General features: G+C 49.0%; 1 protein-coding gene across 2 annotated transcripts in view; it reads left to right on the top strand.

Annotated features, from left to right (window-relative positions):
• The window catches only part of PLK5 (polo like kinase 5 (inactive)), a 175,512-nt gene that overhangs the window by 54,314 nt on the left and 108,102 nt on the right, over positions 1–13,096 (top strand). For both annotated transcript variants that reach the window (XM_085638420.1, XM_085638421.1), the window contains one exon: positions 558–665. In XM_085638420.1, the coding sequence (XP_085494546.1) occupies positions 558–665 (108 nt within the window). The remainder of the gene's footprint in view (positions 1–557; positions 666–13,096) is intronic.

Raw genomic sequence — 13,096 nt, 5'->3', positions numbered from 1 at the left:
GGAAGGAGAGGGCATGCGAAAGGTGCAGAAAGAATGGGGAGGAAAAGGCGTGAGTGACTAATGTGGAGTGAGAGACAGCAATGGGCAGGGGCGTGACGGGGAGGAAGGGAGCCAATGAGACCCTCTGAAGTCCACTGCCCCTTCACTGACGTTTCTGATGTTTAACTCACCGTCTCATATTTTCAGAATTTCAATTCTAGTTACTCATAACAAAATCATTCTTGTTGCTCATGTAGCTATTAAAGTTAGCAAGCATTGGCGAAGACAAATAGGTCTGGCTTGTTTTACTTGTTTGATCATAGTTGTTATGCAATAACAGACAGCTCACATGGGAGCACCCAACTACAGGCCATGCGGTGCACTGTGTGACGTACAGGATTTTAATTTACATGCTTTAATGCACACCATTAATGACATCGCCCATGCCTCTTGGAGAGGAATCCTAGTCACGGTTCGTTGGCGATGCTCTTTTCAGACTCCCCGCCGTATTCTTTCCACTTCAAGCACTGGTCACACCATCAGTGCCCACTATCAATGAGTGTTTTTGCTCCTTTTAGGGTGCTTTTGGAAGGTGCTATAAATTCACAAACATCAGCAACAACCACGTCTATGCTGTGAAAGTCATCACCCGCTCACGGATCTCTCAGCAGCGGCAGAAGGACAGGGTAAGTGCCATCTAGTGCCGTTGGAGAGGTGGGTAAGTGATGTACCAGTAGAGGGCTATGGTTTGTTCTCTACGGCTTACAAAATGAAGAACACATTAGGAAAGACCTGGCCGTCCTTTTCAGAAGTAATGTTTAATAACAGTGAAACATAAAATGAAGAAGACATTATCAAAGACCTGGCCGTCCTTTTCAGAAGTAAAGTATAATAACAGTGAAACATAAAATGAAGAAGACATTATCAAAAAACAGGCAGCCCTTTTCAGAAGTAACGTTTAACAACAGTAAAACATCAAATGAATTAAATAAAACCTCCCAAGATGCAAAGGCATCTCCTGTAAATACATTAAAGATGTCACTCAGGGCCTGATTCATAAAGATCTTTCTACAAGTGAGTGTGTCGTATTCACCTCACCCTACTGCATGCTGCACGCTGCACCCTACTACACGCTGCAGGGCCTCACCCTCCTACTACACGCTACTGGGCCTGTGGGCAGGATCACCTCTTTCTGTTTCACACCCAGGGCTCCTCCAGGTCATGGGTGCCCACGTGGGCCTCAGTCTATGGCGGCTCACAGGGGTCTTCAGTGATGGCTGTCTATGGGAGATTTAGTCCATGGTCGATAATGTGAAGCTTCGGTCAATCACGTTCATGGTAGCCTTATTTCTTGGGTGTCTGCGGGATGCCTGAGACCACCGGTGCCCTGTGGTGTCTTCAGTGCTTCGGTGACTTGGGTCCATGGGTGCCCATAAGGGGGCTGCAGGCCTTGCATGCCCATTGGAGGCTTCAGTCGACCGATGCCCACAGGAGCTTCATTCTATGGGTGTCCACGGATGACTTCTATCCATGAGTGTCCATAGGAGGAGGGGCTCCAGTTCTCGAATGCCCAGAGATAGTTTCAGTCGATGGGTGCCAAAAGGGAGGTACAAATCAAGGTGCCATAAGTGGCTTCAGTCTAAGGGTACTCATGGGAGAGTCAGTCTTTGGGTGCCAAAAGGAGTCTTTGGTTGCCAAAAGGAGTCTTTGGTTTGATTGCTGCCCACAGGAGCTTCATTTCTTTGGTGTTCGTGGGTGGCTTGAGACCATCAGTGCCCAGGCGTGGCTTTGTTCCTTGGGTGTCTACAGGTAGCTTGTGTCCATCAGTATGCTGGAGTGTCCAAAAGGGACTTCAGGTCATGGGTGCTTGTGGGAGATTAATTCCTTGAATTCAAATGGAGGCCTTTGGTAAGTTTCTCTATTGCTTGGGTCTTCACCTGTGGCTTGAGTCCATTGGTACACTGGGGAGGCTTCCGTCTGTGGGTGTCGATGGGTAGGTCGAGATCATCAGTGAACGGAGGAGGCTTCCATTCTTGGGTGTCCAAAGGTAGCGTTAGACTATCAGTTTCTGGATCCAAGGAGACAGAGGCCTCAGACTCCTGAGATCTGGTGTTCTACACAATAAATCTGATAAAGACATCTAGCCACAGATTCCTTACCTATGAATTTCCCAGGCGTCAGATTGGAACTGGAAGATTTTTCTTCGAGCAATGCCGCTGTGTGTGGGTTGGTGGCTTTTGTTGGCTTCGCATGATGTCGTTCGCGTCGAAAGTGTTGTCCGAGTCACCAACATAGGCACCACCTCGACGTGCTGACATCAGTTCTTTTCTTTCCGCACCAGCGTTGATCCGTGAAGAGAGCTACCCTCTGTCACTTTTTGACAGTATTTTCTTTTACCCCTTTTTGGTGTGTAGGTTTACTGTGTCTAGAAAGACTTCAGGGTTCAAGCCGTGTAGTGCCTGTCACCGTGCCTTGAGGGTTACGGCCCCACATTTGGTTTGTCTTGTTGCGTCCAAAATAATTATTCCAAGGGCCACACTTACCATTGGCCCGCAATATTAGGTAAGAAGGAGCAGTTGGCAACGTGGAAGGTTCAAACGTTTATTAGCCACCACAGAACTCTATATAGAGGAGCCTCGTCGATCCTCACCCATCAGGTGCGCCGAGGAAGACTGCTGGCTCCTTGACAGTAACACACTTTTATACATTATCAGTACAGCATACAAAACCATATATGTGGAAAAGTACCAGTTAGTCCTGGCGCCCCTAATGAGCTCATGCCCATTTCTAGTTTCGGTTACACATACAGAGGGTTACTATCTTTACAGAGAAGGTCGAAAGGGTGACTCCCTTCTCGTCCCAGGCCTAGAGGAATTTGCCTGATACTCCCTTTTAGCAGATGTGACCTTGCTTCTCAGCAACTCAGCCTGTCTCCTAATTAAATGCAAGGAAAGGGGAAAGCAGAGGGTGTGCGGAAAAGACCACGTGACTCCCAAGTGAGAGAGAGAGAGAGAGCCGCAATCCAAGATGGAGGCGGTTCGGTTTCTCGGCCCTTTTTGTCGTACTAAACATAATCGGGGATCTCGAGCCGTTTAATACACCATAACGAGGTAAACTATCATTAGATATACTGCGCTAATCATATCGTAATATCTTGAATACCTCAGAACGGCCCTTTTAGCGCAGCATAGCTAATAACGGGGTCAGTCTTCGAAAATACCCTCATCAATCTGCATTAAGTCGTGCGTCACCTTCTGAGCCCGCTGAGTATCTATTCTGGTTTGGACGGGCTCGGGCCTAGGGATGGATCGGCGAACTTGAGTAGCACAATATGCACAGCAAGCAGGCCCGCACTGTAGACAAAGGCAGCAGGTGAAAATGAACCCCACTATTCCTAAAAGAATCATAAATAACTTCCATCCCCAGGTGGTCACCAAATCCCAAAACCACCCAGACAAGGACCAAGTACCAGTCTCGGTGTGAATTTCTGAAGCTAGCCGATGTAGTTTCTGAATGGCTAAATGGACAGAAGGGGCGGAGTCAGGTATATATACACAACAGGAGCTGCCGATGACTCTACAAGCTCCTCCGCGATCAGCTAGGATAACTTCTAAAACAAGACGATTTTGGAGGGTCACAAGCCGGGTTGCCTGGAGCTCCACTGTAATATTAGTTAATATTCCTGCAGTAGTATTGACCACCCCTTCCACTACTCTAGATAGCCTCCTAACTTCTTTACTGTTAAGGATGGGTCCCCATATGGGCAACGCCCCTTTTATGATATCAACGAAGTGTTGGGCTGGAGTGTCAGTCTGGTCAGTGGCATCATTACTGGCGGCTTCAGCTTTTAGGCTCCGCCGATTTAAGGAATGAGATTTGTGATAATCGGAATGAGCTATGTAGACCGGTGGGTAAAGAAAAGATAAGTAACATCGGCCCGCCCATCCCCTGGGTAGCCAAGTGTATGCATTTTCACCGCACACGAAATAAACATTGGGAGGGGTGAGTGTTGGGGGACTACTGAAAGTCTGTAGTTTATAAGTGTAATTACATCTACTATAACCTACGGATAGATGTCCAGTACCCTGCACACAGAAGGAGGAGGACGTATTCAATACCGGGACCGGAATTATTTTCTCATCTGAGACATTTCGCTCCTGGAAATACTTGAAATACTCAGTAAAATTAAAGGTCATGAAATCCAACACTTCATCCCTCAACCAGGTATCATTCTTATGATCAGTGTATACGTTCATACAGGCGGTAGGATCAAGGGTACCATCCGTCCCCTCAGCATTAGGAGTAAAACCTTGGTGTGTCTCTATATAGGCTAAAATCAAGGCGTAATCCTTCTCTGAGAATCGACGTTCATCTATAGCGTAGTGTTCATATAGCATGGATAACATTTTAAACCAGGCTTCGCAACTACCTAAATAAGACAAGGGCATTGATATGAACAAATCTTGCTTATGCATCACTGACGGGAGAAGACCACAGACCCAACAATCAGTAACATTTGTGGAACTATGAGTCTGGTGCAGCATCTCAATGAAAGCATTATGTACATATGTCTGTCGGTGTCTCTCCTTATGGGGGGCAAAAGTCTGGAAATGATGTTCCTTAGGAGCAGGGGTAGACACTATCAAGGTGTGCACAGGATGGCGAAACTCCAGATATATAAACAGACCTAAGCATAGCACAAAGGATACAATCAATATAGAAATGAAAACAATTTTAACACGCAAACTCCATGAGGAGAACATTGGCAAATGCGGGGGAATGGTACGGGGTACTATGGGCCGCCCTTCTTCAGGGACAAAACGAGCAAAAGGGTACATTTTCTCACTAAAAGTCCAATATAATCTCGGGAAAAGGGCTACGAGCAGTCCGACCTGCCGGAGGGTGCTTCTTTCCTGTGTCCGTATAGAGCCTCACAGGCAGACTCCTATTGTTCAGAAAAAGAAAAAAGAAAAACTTCTCGCGTTGGGGTCGCACTTGACGCGACCCTTGTTGAAAGGAAACTCCACCTGGGCCCCCACCAATCCAACCAATGTCTCTACCTTCATTCTGAACAGAGCTTTACTGAAAGTTCCATGCTCTCAACGAGTTCAGTCCAGTGTTCTACCAATCCTCAGGTCTTTTGCCGAGGCTTCCAACTTCACTTGCCAAGGCTAGACCTGGGATTCCCTATTTCCGGGGCCGCAGGTGATATCGATCCCGACCAGGGGTGTCAGGATTCACAAACAAAGCAGGCACAATGGGATCAGACGAGGAGCTGGGCTCCTGACCAGACGCCTCACTCGGAGCAATTGAGTGGTCGCAAAAAGGGTCTTGCAGGCTCACAGCACTCTCCCCTCGCCCGTCAACTTTTCTGCAGGTGTCCAGGGAAAGTCGTTTCCTAGTGCTGGGTTCGCCCTGGTTTGGCAGGCCTTCCTCCTGGTCAAGCTGCTCCCTTGGCAATGGGAGAGGAACTCGCTTAAGATGGGAGATATGGATCCAGCGCTGCTTACCCTCAACTTTCACCGCCGTTCGCGTTGCCAGGAGCACCTGGTACGGTCGGGACCAGCGCGGATCCAAACTCGATTTTCGTTGATAGTTCCGAACCAAGACCCACTGTCCAGGTTCCACGCTGTGTCTGGGTCCCTCCGGCAGGGGCTGCAGTACGGCAGATATCTGTTGATGAATAGAATGGAGATCTTTAGTCAAAGCATACAAATAATCAGTCAACATAGGATGGTCGATGTCCCTGAAGGATTTGGGCCGAGGTACTCCCCACAAGTTGGCAGGTCTGCCAAAGATTACCTCATAAGGGGAGATACCACTCCGGGAATGGGGAGTAGTTCTTACGGACAACAGGGCCAGGGGCAGGAGATCAGGCCATTTTAATCCTGTCGTGTCCTGAAGTTTAGCCAGTTTCAATTTCAGAATCCCATTATATTTCTCAACTAGGCCCGCTGATTGAGGATGTCGAGCTGCGTGAAACTTTTGCTGAATGGACAGACCCTTGCATACATGCCTAACTAAGTCAGCATTAAAATGTGTCCCGTTGTCACTCCAAATCACCCATGGCAACCCATATCGAGGGAAAAACTCCTTTACCAGAGCTTTCGCGGTTGCCAGGGCAGTATTTTCCTTTGTGGGATACGCCTCCACCCATTTACTAAAAGTACAGATCACCACCAGCACGTATTTCAGATTGTTAACTCGTTCTAGCTGTATGTAATCCATTTGAAGTACTTCAAAAGGCAGGGTGGGCGGCGCAAAACTACCCGCCAAGACGGGAATGCTAACCCCAGGATTGTGCTGGAGACAGATCATGCAATGCTGAACCAGGTTCCTAGCTGTCTTATGAATATTAACATTGTACCAGACAGGATCCAATGTGGCACAGATGCCCTGGACCCCTACATGTGAAGGTCCGTGTGCCATAGCTACTACTGCATTTACAAATGCGTTTGGCAGTAACCATCTACACCTCTCTGACAAGTCAGGCCAACATCCATTCTCATCAAGCCTCCCCACCTGTTCTTGCCAGTATGCCAGTTCTTCCGGGGTCACCTCCTTTTGTAGCTCTTTCACACTGTCTATGGTGTTGTTAAAAACCCCTGCCTCTATCATTTTTGTCACTACAAACATGGAAGTGGTGTCAGACTGGGCTGTTTCCTTGGTGATCCTATCCGCAAAGGAATTTCCTCTCCCCACATCATCCACTACAACCTTGTGTGCGCTACATTTCACTATGGCCAGGGTTTTAGGCAACGTTAATGCAGCCAGCAATCGGTCAACTAATGGCCCATTCTTTATCTTTTCGCCATGAGATGTCAAGAATCCTCTTTCCGCCCATAACCTCCCGAAGCTATGTGCTACACCGAACGCATATTGGCTATCGGTGTAGACATTTAGCTTCAAGCCTTTCCCCAACTCGCAGGCCCTGAATAATGCAACCAATTCGGCCGCCTGGGCCGACCGGTATGGTATCTTGGCTGCCTCGACTACCGTTTGCAGGGTAGTGATCGCATAAGCCGCAGCTGCCGTACCATCCGGTAATCTAAAGCAGGACCCATCAACATACAATTCTCCTTGAGCATCAGATAGTGGGGTGTCAGTTAGATCTATCCGGCCCTTGGTTTCTTCTTCAGTTCGAAAAATACAATCATGTATGTCTTGTCCACCATCCCCTGAAGGGAGGGGCAACAGCGTGGCAGGGTTCAAGTTAACACATCATTTGATCGTTATATGAGGTGCAAACAGGGTCAATTCGTACCCTGTAAGACGCGCACTAGTTAAGTGCTGCGTCTGTGTCCTGTTCAATAATACGTCCACAGCATGAGGCACCATCACTGTCAGATCTGTATTCAGGACTAGCCCTTCTGATTGTCTGATCGCTACAGCCACTGCCGCTGCAGCCCTCAGACAACTGGGAAGTGCTCTGGCGACGTTATCCAAAACCGCCGAGAAATATGCATAAGGCCTTTGCTTACCACCAAAGTCCTGTGTCAACACTGAAAGAGAACAACCGTCCACCTCATGCACATAGAGCACAAAAGGTTTCCGGTAGTCAGGGGTGCCAAGCACAGGAGCAGAGCAAAGAGCAGTTTTCAGAGCAGAAAAGGCAGTCTGGCATTCATCAGTCCAGGGTAAGGGTTCATGCACATCCTTCGTAGTTAGATACAAGAAAGGTTTAGTCAAGAGAGAATAGTTAGCAATCCATTGGCGACAGAAGGAGGTTATACCAAGCAAAGCGCGGACATCACGTTGCGTGCGAGGAACAGGCATGTTAGTTATGGTTGCGATGCGCTCAGAAGTCAACCGTCTTCCCTCCTTCGACAGGAGATGACCGAGATAGGTCACCTCCGGTCGACAATATTGAAATTTAGAGAGCGACACCTTGTTACCATGAGTGGCCAAGTGCCGTAGCAGGGTAACCGTAGCATCGCGGCAACCCTGTTCTGTATCAGAGGCCACAAGGAGGTCGTCAACATACTGCAATAGGACATTACCTGGCGGCAATTGTAAGGAATCCAATACTCTTTTTAGGGCTTGGCTGTAGATACTAGGGCTTTCGGTATACCCCTGGGGGGCGCGACAGAATCTAAAGCTGCGGCCCCCCAATGAGAAACCGAACAAATGTCTGCTATCCGGATGTATGGGAATGCTAAAGAAGGCATTCTTCAAATCAATCACCGAGAAAAATGTGGCAGTGGGAGGAATCATGGTCAAAATGGAATTAATGTCTGGTACCACCGGATATTGGGGTACCACAATCTTGTTAATTTCTCGCAAATCAATCACAAATCGGTAGGTATCAGCATAATCAGGGGATTGGGGTACGGGGGCTCGTTTAAGAATCGGAAGAATGGGACTGTTACAGACGTTTGAAGCCGTTTCCTCCACCACCCCTGTTCTAATCAAGTCAGAAATAATGGCCAATAAAGCACGTTCCCCTGCGGGGGCTATCTTATACTGTGGGATCCTCGGCAATGTGGCATTCTGTTTCAGGGTGATGGACACCGGGGGAATTTGGAGGAATCCTACGTCAGTGTCCCCCAGGGCCCAAAGATCCTTCGGGAGTTGTGCAAGCTCAGGAGGTAGTGAGTCCGTTTTCGAAAAACATTGAACGGAGGGGATAGAGGTATTCCGAATGGTCAGATAAACTCCATCGGGGGAGCAATAGATGTGGGCATGCAATCTTTTTAAAATATCCATACCCAGGAGATTCTCCCCACACTGGGAGGTGAGGAGGAAAGGTGATTCTATCGTAACCGGTCCCAGAGTGAGGGAAAGTGGCTTAGAAATGGGGCTCACCACCGGAGTTCTAGAGAACCCCACGGACACGTTAGTCTGGCCAGACAGAGCGGCCCCCGGGACCAGGGCACGTGAAACAGAACTGTTCATAGCCCCTGTGTCAACCAAAAACTTACCTGATGCATCCAACAATCGTGCATGGACATAAGGTCCAGCTTGATCTATCGGAATTGACACATGCCCCTTACTCTGCCCTTGGCTGTCCTATGCTTGAGTATACCCGGCGTCTTCGTCCGTTACACGTCCATCATTATAGTACTGTTTACCCTGGTTTTGGTCGAAATAATTCTGACTGTTCTCACCTCGGGCTGCCTGTTCTTGTCTCGTGTGTCCACCACGATGCCCACTCATCCTTCCCCGTCCGCGACCCCTTGAAGCCGTATTCTGTTCATATAGTAACGGACACTGCGCTCTCCAATGCCCCTCCTCTTTACAGAAAGCACATTGATTTATGCCCAAATCTGTTCGCCCAGCTGTTTGCGTCGGTCCCGCCCCTCTTGGAGCGAAATTCTGCAACCCTCGTCCTCTTCCTCTACCCCTCTCCACTTGCTGTAGTAACACTCGTGTTTTCAATTCTTTCGACTTTCTTTCTGTCTTATCCTTGCTCTCATTCTCCCGATGCTCATAATACTGCGCCATGCTCAGTATCGTGGAGGGCGTGGTGGTCGTCCAGGTACTCTCGGCTGCCTGTAACCGAGCCGATACCTCGGGTAGCAAATTTGTTACAAATCTATTAACAAATAAACGTACACCCCCTTCCGTTGCCAAGTCCTGTCCGCTGAAGTCAATGAACACTCCCTCAAACCTCGTGAAAAAATCAGAGACACTCTCGTCCTTTTGCTTACAGGCCGTCAGCTTGTCCCAATCTACTTTCCTGGGTGGGATCAGCGAATGCATATAAGTTATTATTCTCTCAGGCAAGGCCAGTATCTCAGGTCGGGGCTTGTTCCCTGGTTTACGATCTCTATCCCAGTTTCTCAGTTGATCCCATGTCCCACCAAATTCCGTAACATGGTCCTGGTCATGTACCTGGCGCCAAATGTCCACCGGTACTAATAAGGCAAAGAATAATTCAATATCTGCCAACGTCATTACCGCTGACGAGGCGGCCTCGGTCAGTTCCTTGTAATATGCGGTGGGGTTCTTTCTAGGATCTGGCAACTGGCTTTTTAGGGATAGTACCTCACTCCGCTTCCAGGGGGTATAGACCCATTGTTCCTGGAACCGGGCGTCTACCCCGGGACGGGTAACGACGCCGTGGGCATCTACTACTGCGGCAACTTCTGGATGGAAGATAGGGTGCACTTCCCTCATAGGGAACTGGGAGAATCCGGCGGGAGTGGTAGACTGCAAACGAGCTCTATAAGAGACCAAAGTCTGTACCTTCCCATACACCTCTTCCGGTGTCAACTGAGATTTATGGACCTGATCCAGAATATCATATAGTATAGCCGGAGCCTTCCCTTCCTGATGTACCTGTTCCCACACAGAAATAAGACGGTTGGCCATATGCTCCAGAGCATGCTGTTGCATCACCGGTTCATAGTCTCTCATAGTACTCCAAATATCAGCAAGCGTATAAATGGGATGTCGCATCCACTGGAATGCTTGTGTAGCTATAGTTTCCCTTTCTTCCGTTCCCAAGGCCGAACGAGTGAACAACTTCCTACCCTCAGTGAGACTGGCCGGACGTAGCGGAGTAGTTGCAGCTGTTACCGGCGTGGTACTGGCGGAGAAGGAGGGTAGAACAGGAGGGGAAGGCATTGACCCCAGCGACAGCTGAGGGGTCCCGGCTGCAGCTGTCGTCAATAAATTAGGCAGTATGGCCATAACTTCAGACACAGATGTCGGTAACCGGGAGAGGTTCGGCAGGGAGGGAGGGGTAGTGGTGCCGGGGGAGCCGAAGCCGAGGCCCCCAGGGACATATTTGGAGCCGGGGCCGAGGCCCCTGATACCTCCGGATATATCCTCCGTGGCACATAAGGGGGTGGTGGTCTGGTGTCCAGTAAATCCTCTATCTCATCTTCTGCATTCGGGCGGGTCACATAGCTCTTATCCACCTTTAGTCGAAATTCACGATTCATGCAATCCAATCCCCTTTCTACTCTGTCTCGGTCATAGGCCATAGCTTTCTGAGTAACATTCTGTCCTGCCTTGGCTCTGGCTACTTTCTCTTCCCTTATTCGCCGTTGTTTGGCCTCCTTCTGCCATGCAATTAGAGCATCAAACATGGCCTGCCTACTTCGCCTAGAAAACAGCTGTTCCTGTAGGAACGCAATTTTCTTCTCATCAAACGAACCCATTTTTGGGCCATCGTAACTCCTCATTGCCCTTGGTATACTTATGCCTCAGAGTGCAGAACAACAACGGAGAGATCCCATGTTTGACATACATAAAATCGCTAGGACTACCCTCCGGCGGGGCGGGTTGGCTCTCCGCTAGTCTAGAGTCACTTGTTCGACAGCAGCAGCCAAAACAATTCATTTTACTAAAACAGGACATTTTGGTTAGTTTTCAGACATGTATACACAAACAACAATCAACACGAATCATACACAACGTACAATCAGTATCAGAGAACCAAGCCCGTCGACTCTGGTTCACAGTCCAAACACCAAACTACACGCGGGATTCCGGCCACCCTCCTGGCTCACCACTAAGACCAGCCCCCAACGAGGACTTGCCCCGTCAGGAGTATGCCTTGTGGCTACCCAGTCTAGGTCGCGGGTCCTTCCACGTGCAGTCCGTTTGTAATCCTTCGGCGCGCCGTTTTTACTCAAATCAAATACAACCTGTACGTACTTCGAGTCAAACCACGGTAATGCTAACCTCGGTCAAGCAAGACACCACCCTCCGGTGCGTGTCTTCAAATCAATGCACCGCTGTCCAGCGCGAGCTTCAAACAAATGCAATCCGTGTTCAAAATCAAAAACGCATCGTTCTCAACGAATGCTCTCAAATCAATCAAATAGCACACCGTCTTCAACGCGTGCCCTAACCAATAATGCACCGTTTACAACGCGTGCTTCAAAATCAAATCAATACTCACCGGGTGCACCCAGATACGAATGTTCGTTCTCCGCTGCCAACTCCTCCCGACCAAATCGATCCAGTTTCTGGGTTAAGCCCGTAGGACCCCGGTGAAGGGTAACTAGCAGCAGGGGACGTACCGAAAAGTCGTGCAGGGTGGGAGAAATCCTCAGGCTCCTCTCCCGCCAACCGGTCAGGACGCCCCCAACCCCACCACCCGAATACGGGGGGGGGAGACCCTGTCACGGGGTCCCTTCGTGGTCGCCAACTGTTGCGTCCAAAATAATTATTCCAAGGGCCACACTTACCATTGGCCCGCAATATTAGGTAAGAAGGAGCAGTTGGCAACGTGGAAGGTTCAAACGTTTATTAGCCACCACAGAACTCTATATAGAGGAGCCTCGTCGATCCTCACCCATCAGGTGCGCCGAGGAAGACTGCTGGCTCCTTGACAGTAACACACTTTTATACATTATCAGTACAGCATACAAAACCATATATGTGGAAAAGTACCAGTTAGTCCTGGCGCCCCTAATGAGCTCATGCCCATTTCTAGTTTCGGTTACACATACAAAGGGTTACTAACTTTACAGAGAAGGTCGAAAGGGTGACTCCCTTCTCGTCCCAGGCCTAGAGGAATTTGCCTGATACTCCCTTTTAGCAGATGTGACCTTGCTTCTCAGCAACTCAGCCTGTCTCCTAATTAAATGCAAGGAAAGGGGAAAGCAGAGGGTGTGCGGAAAAGACCACGTGACTCCCAAGTGAGAGAGAGAGAGAGAGAGAGAGAGAGAGCCGCAATCCAAGATGGAGGCGGTTCGGTTTCTCGGCCCTTTTTGTCGTACTAAACATAATTGGGGATCTCGAGCCGTTTAATACACCATAACGAGGTAAACTATCATTAGATATACTGCGCTAATCATATCGTAATATCTTGAATACCTCAGTCTCTGGCATGGAATGCAACCATGACTCAAAGTCGTGCTCCAACTGCCGGGCCATGGCTCTGAGGGTTTTGAGGGAGTGGTCCCTAAAGCTGCTTGCGGCCGGGCACTAGAAATCGTCAAAACAGTCAGGTAAGAGGCACAAGAAGTTAAGGCGAACCTGCTGTATTCGCTGAGGTTCACTATAAACATGCCGTAGTCACACCTGGCTCCCTTTCAGACGCTCTCTTTCATTGGAGCAGTTCTGGACACAGTGCAGTTTCGGACCTATCTTCCCGAGCGGCAAATCAAGGATATTTAGGCTATGATACCGATGTTTCAGCTTCTATCCTGGATTTCGG

This window comes from Triturus cristatus, chromosome 12 (assembly GCF_964204655.1).
Source record: "Triturus cristatus chromosome 12, aTriCri1.1, whole genome shotgun sequence".
Classification (NCBI taxonomy): Eukaryota; Metazoa; Chordata; class Amphibia; order Caudata; family Salamandridae; genus Triturus; species Triturus cristatus.
Note: the sequence above shows the minus strand (reverse complement) of the source record. Positions and strands in the feature narration are given on the sequence as shown.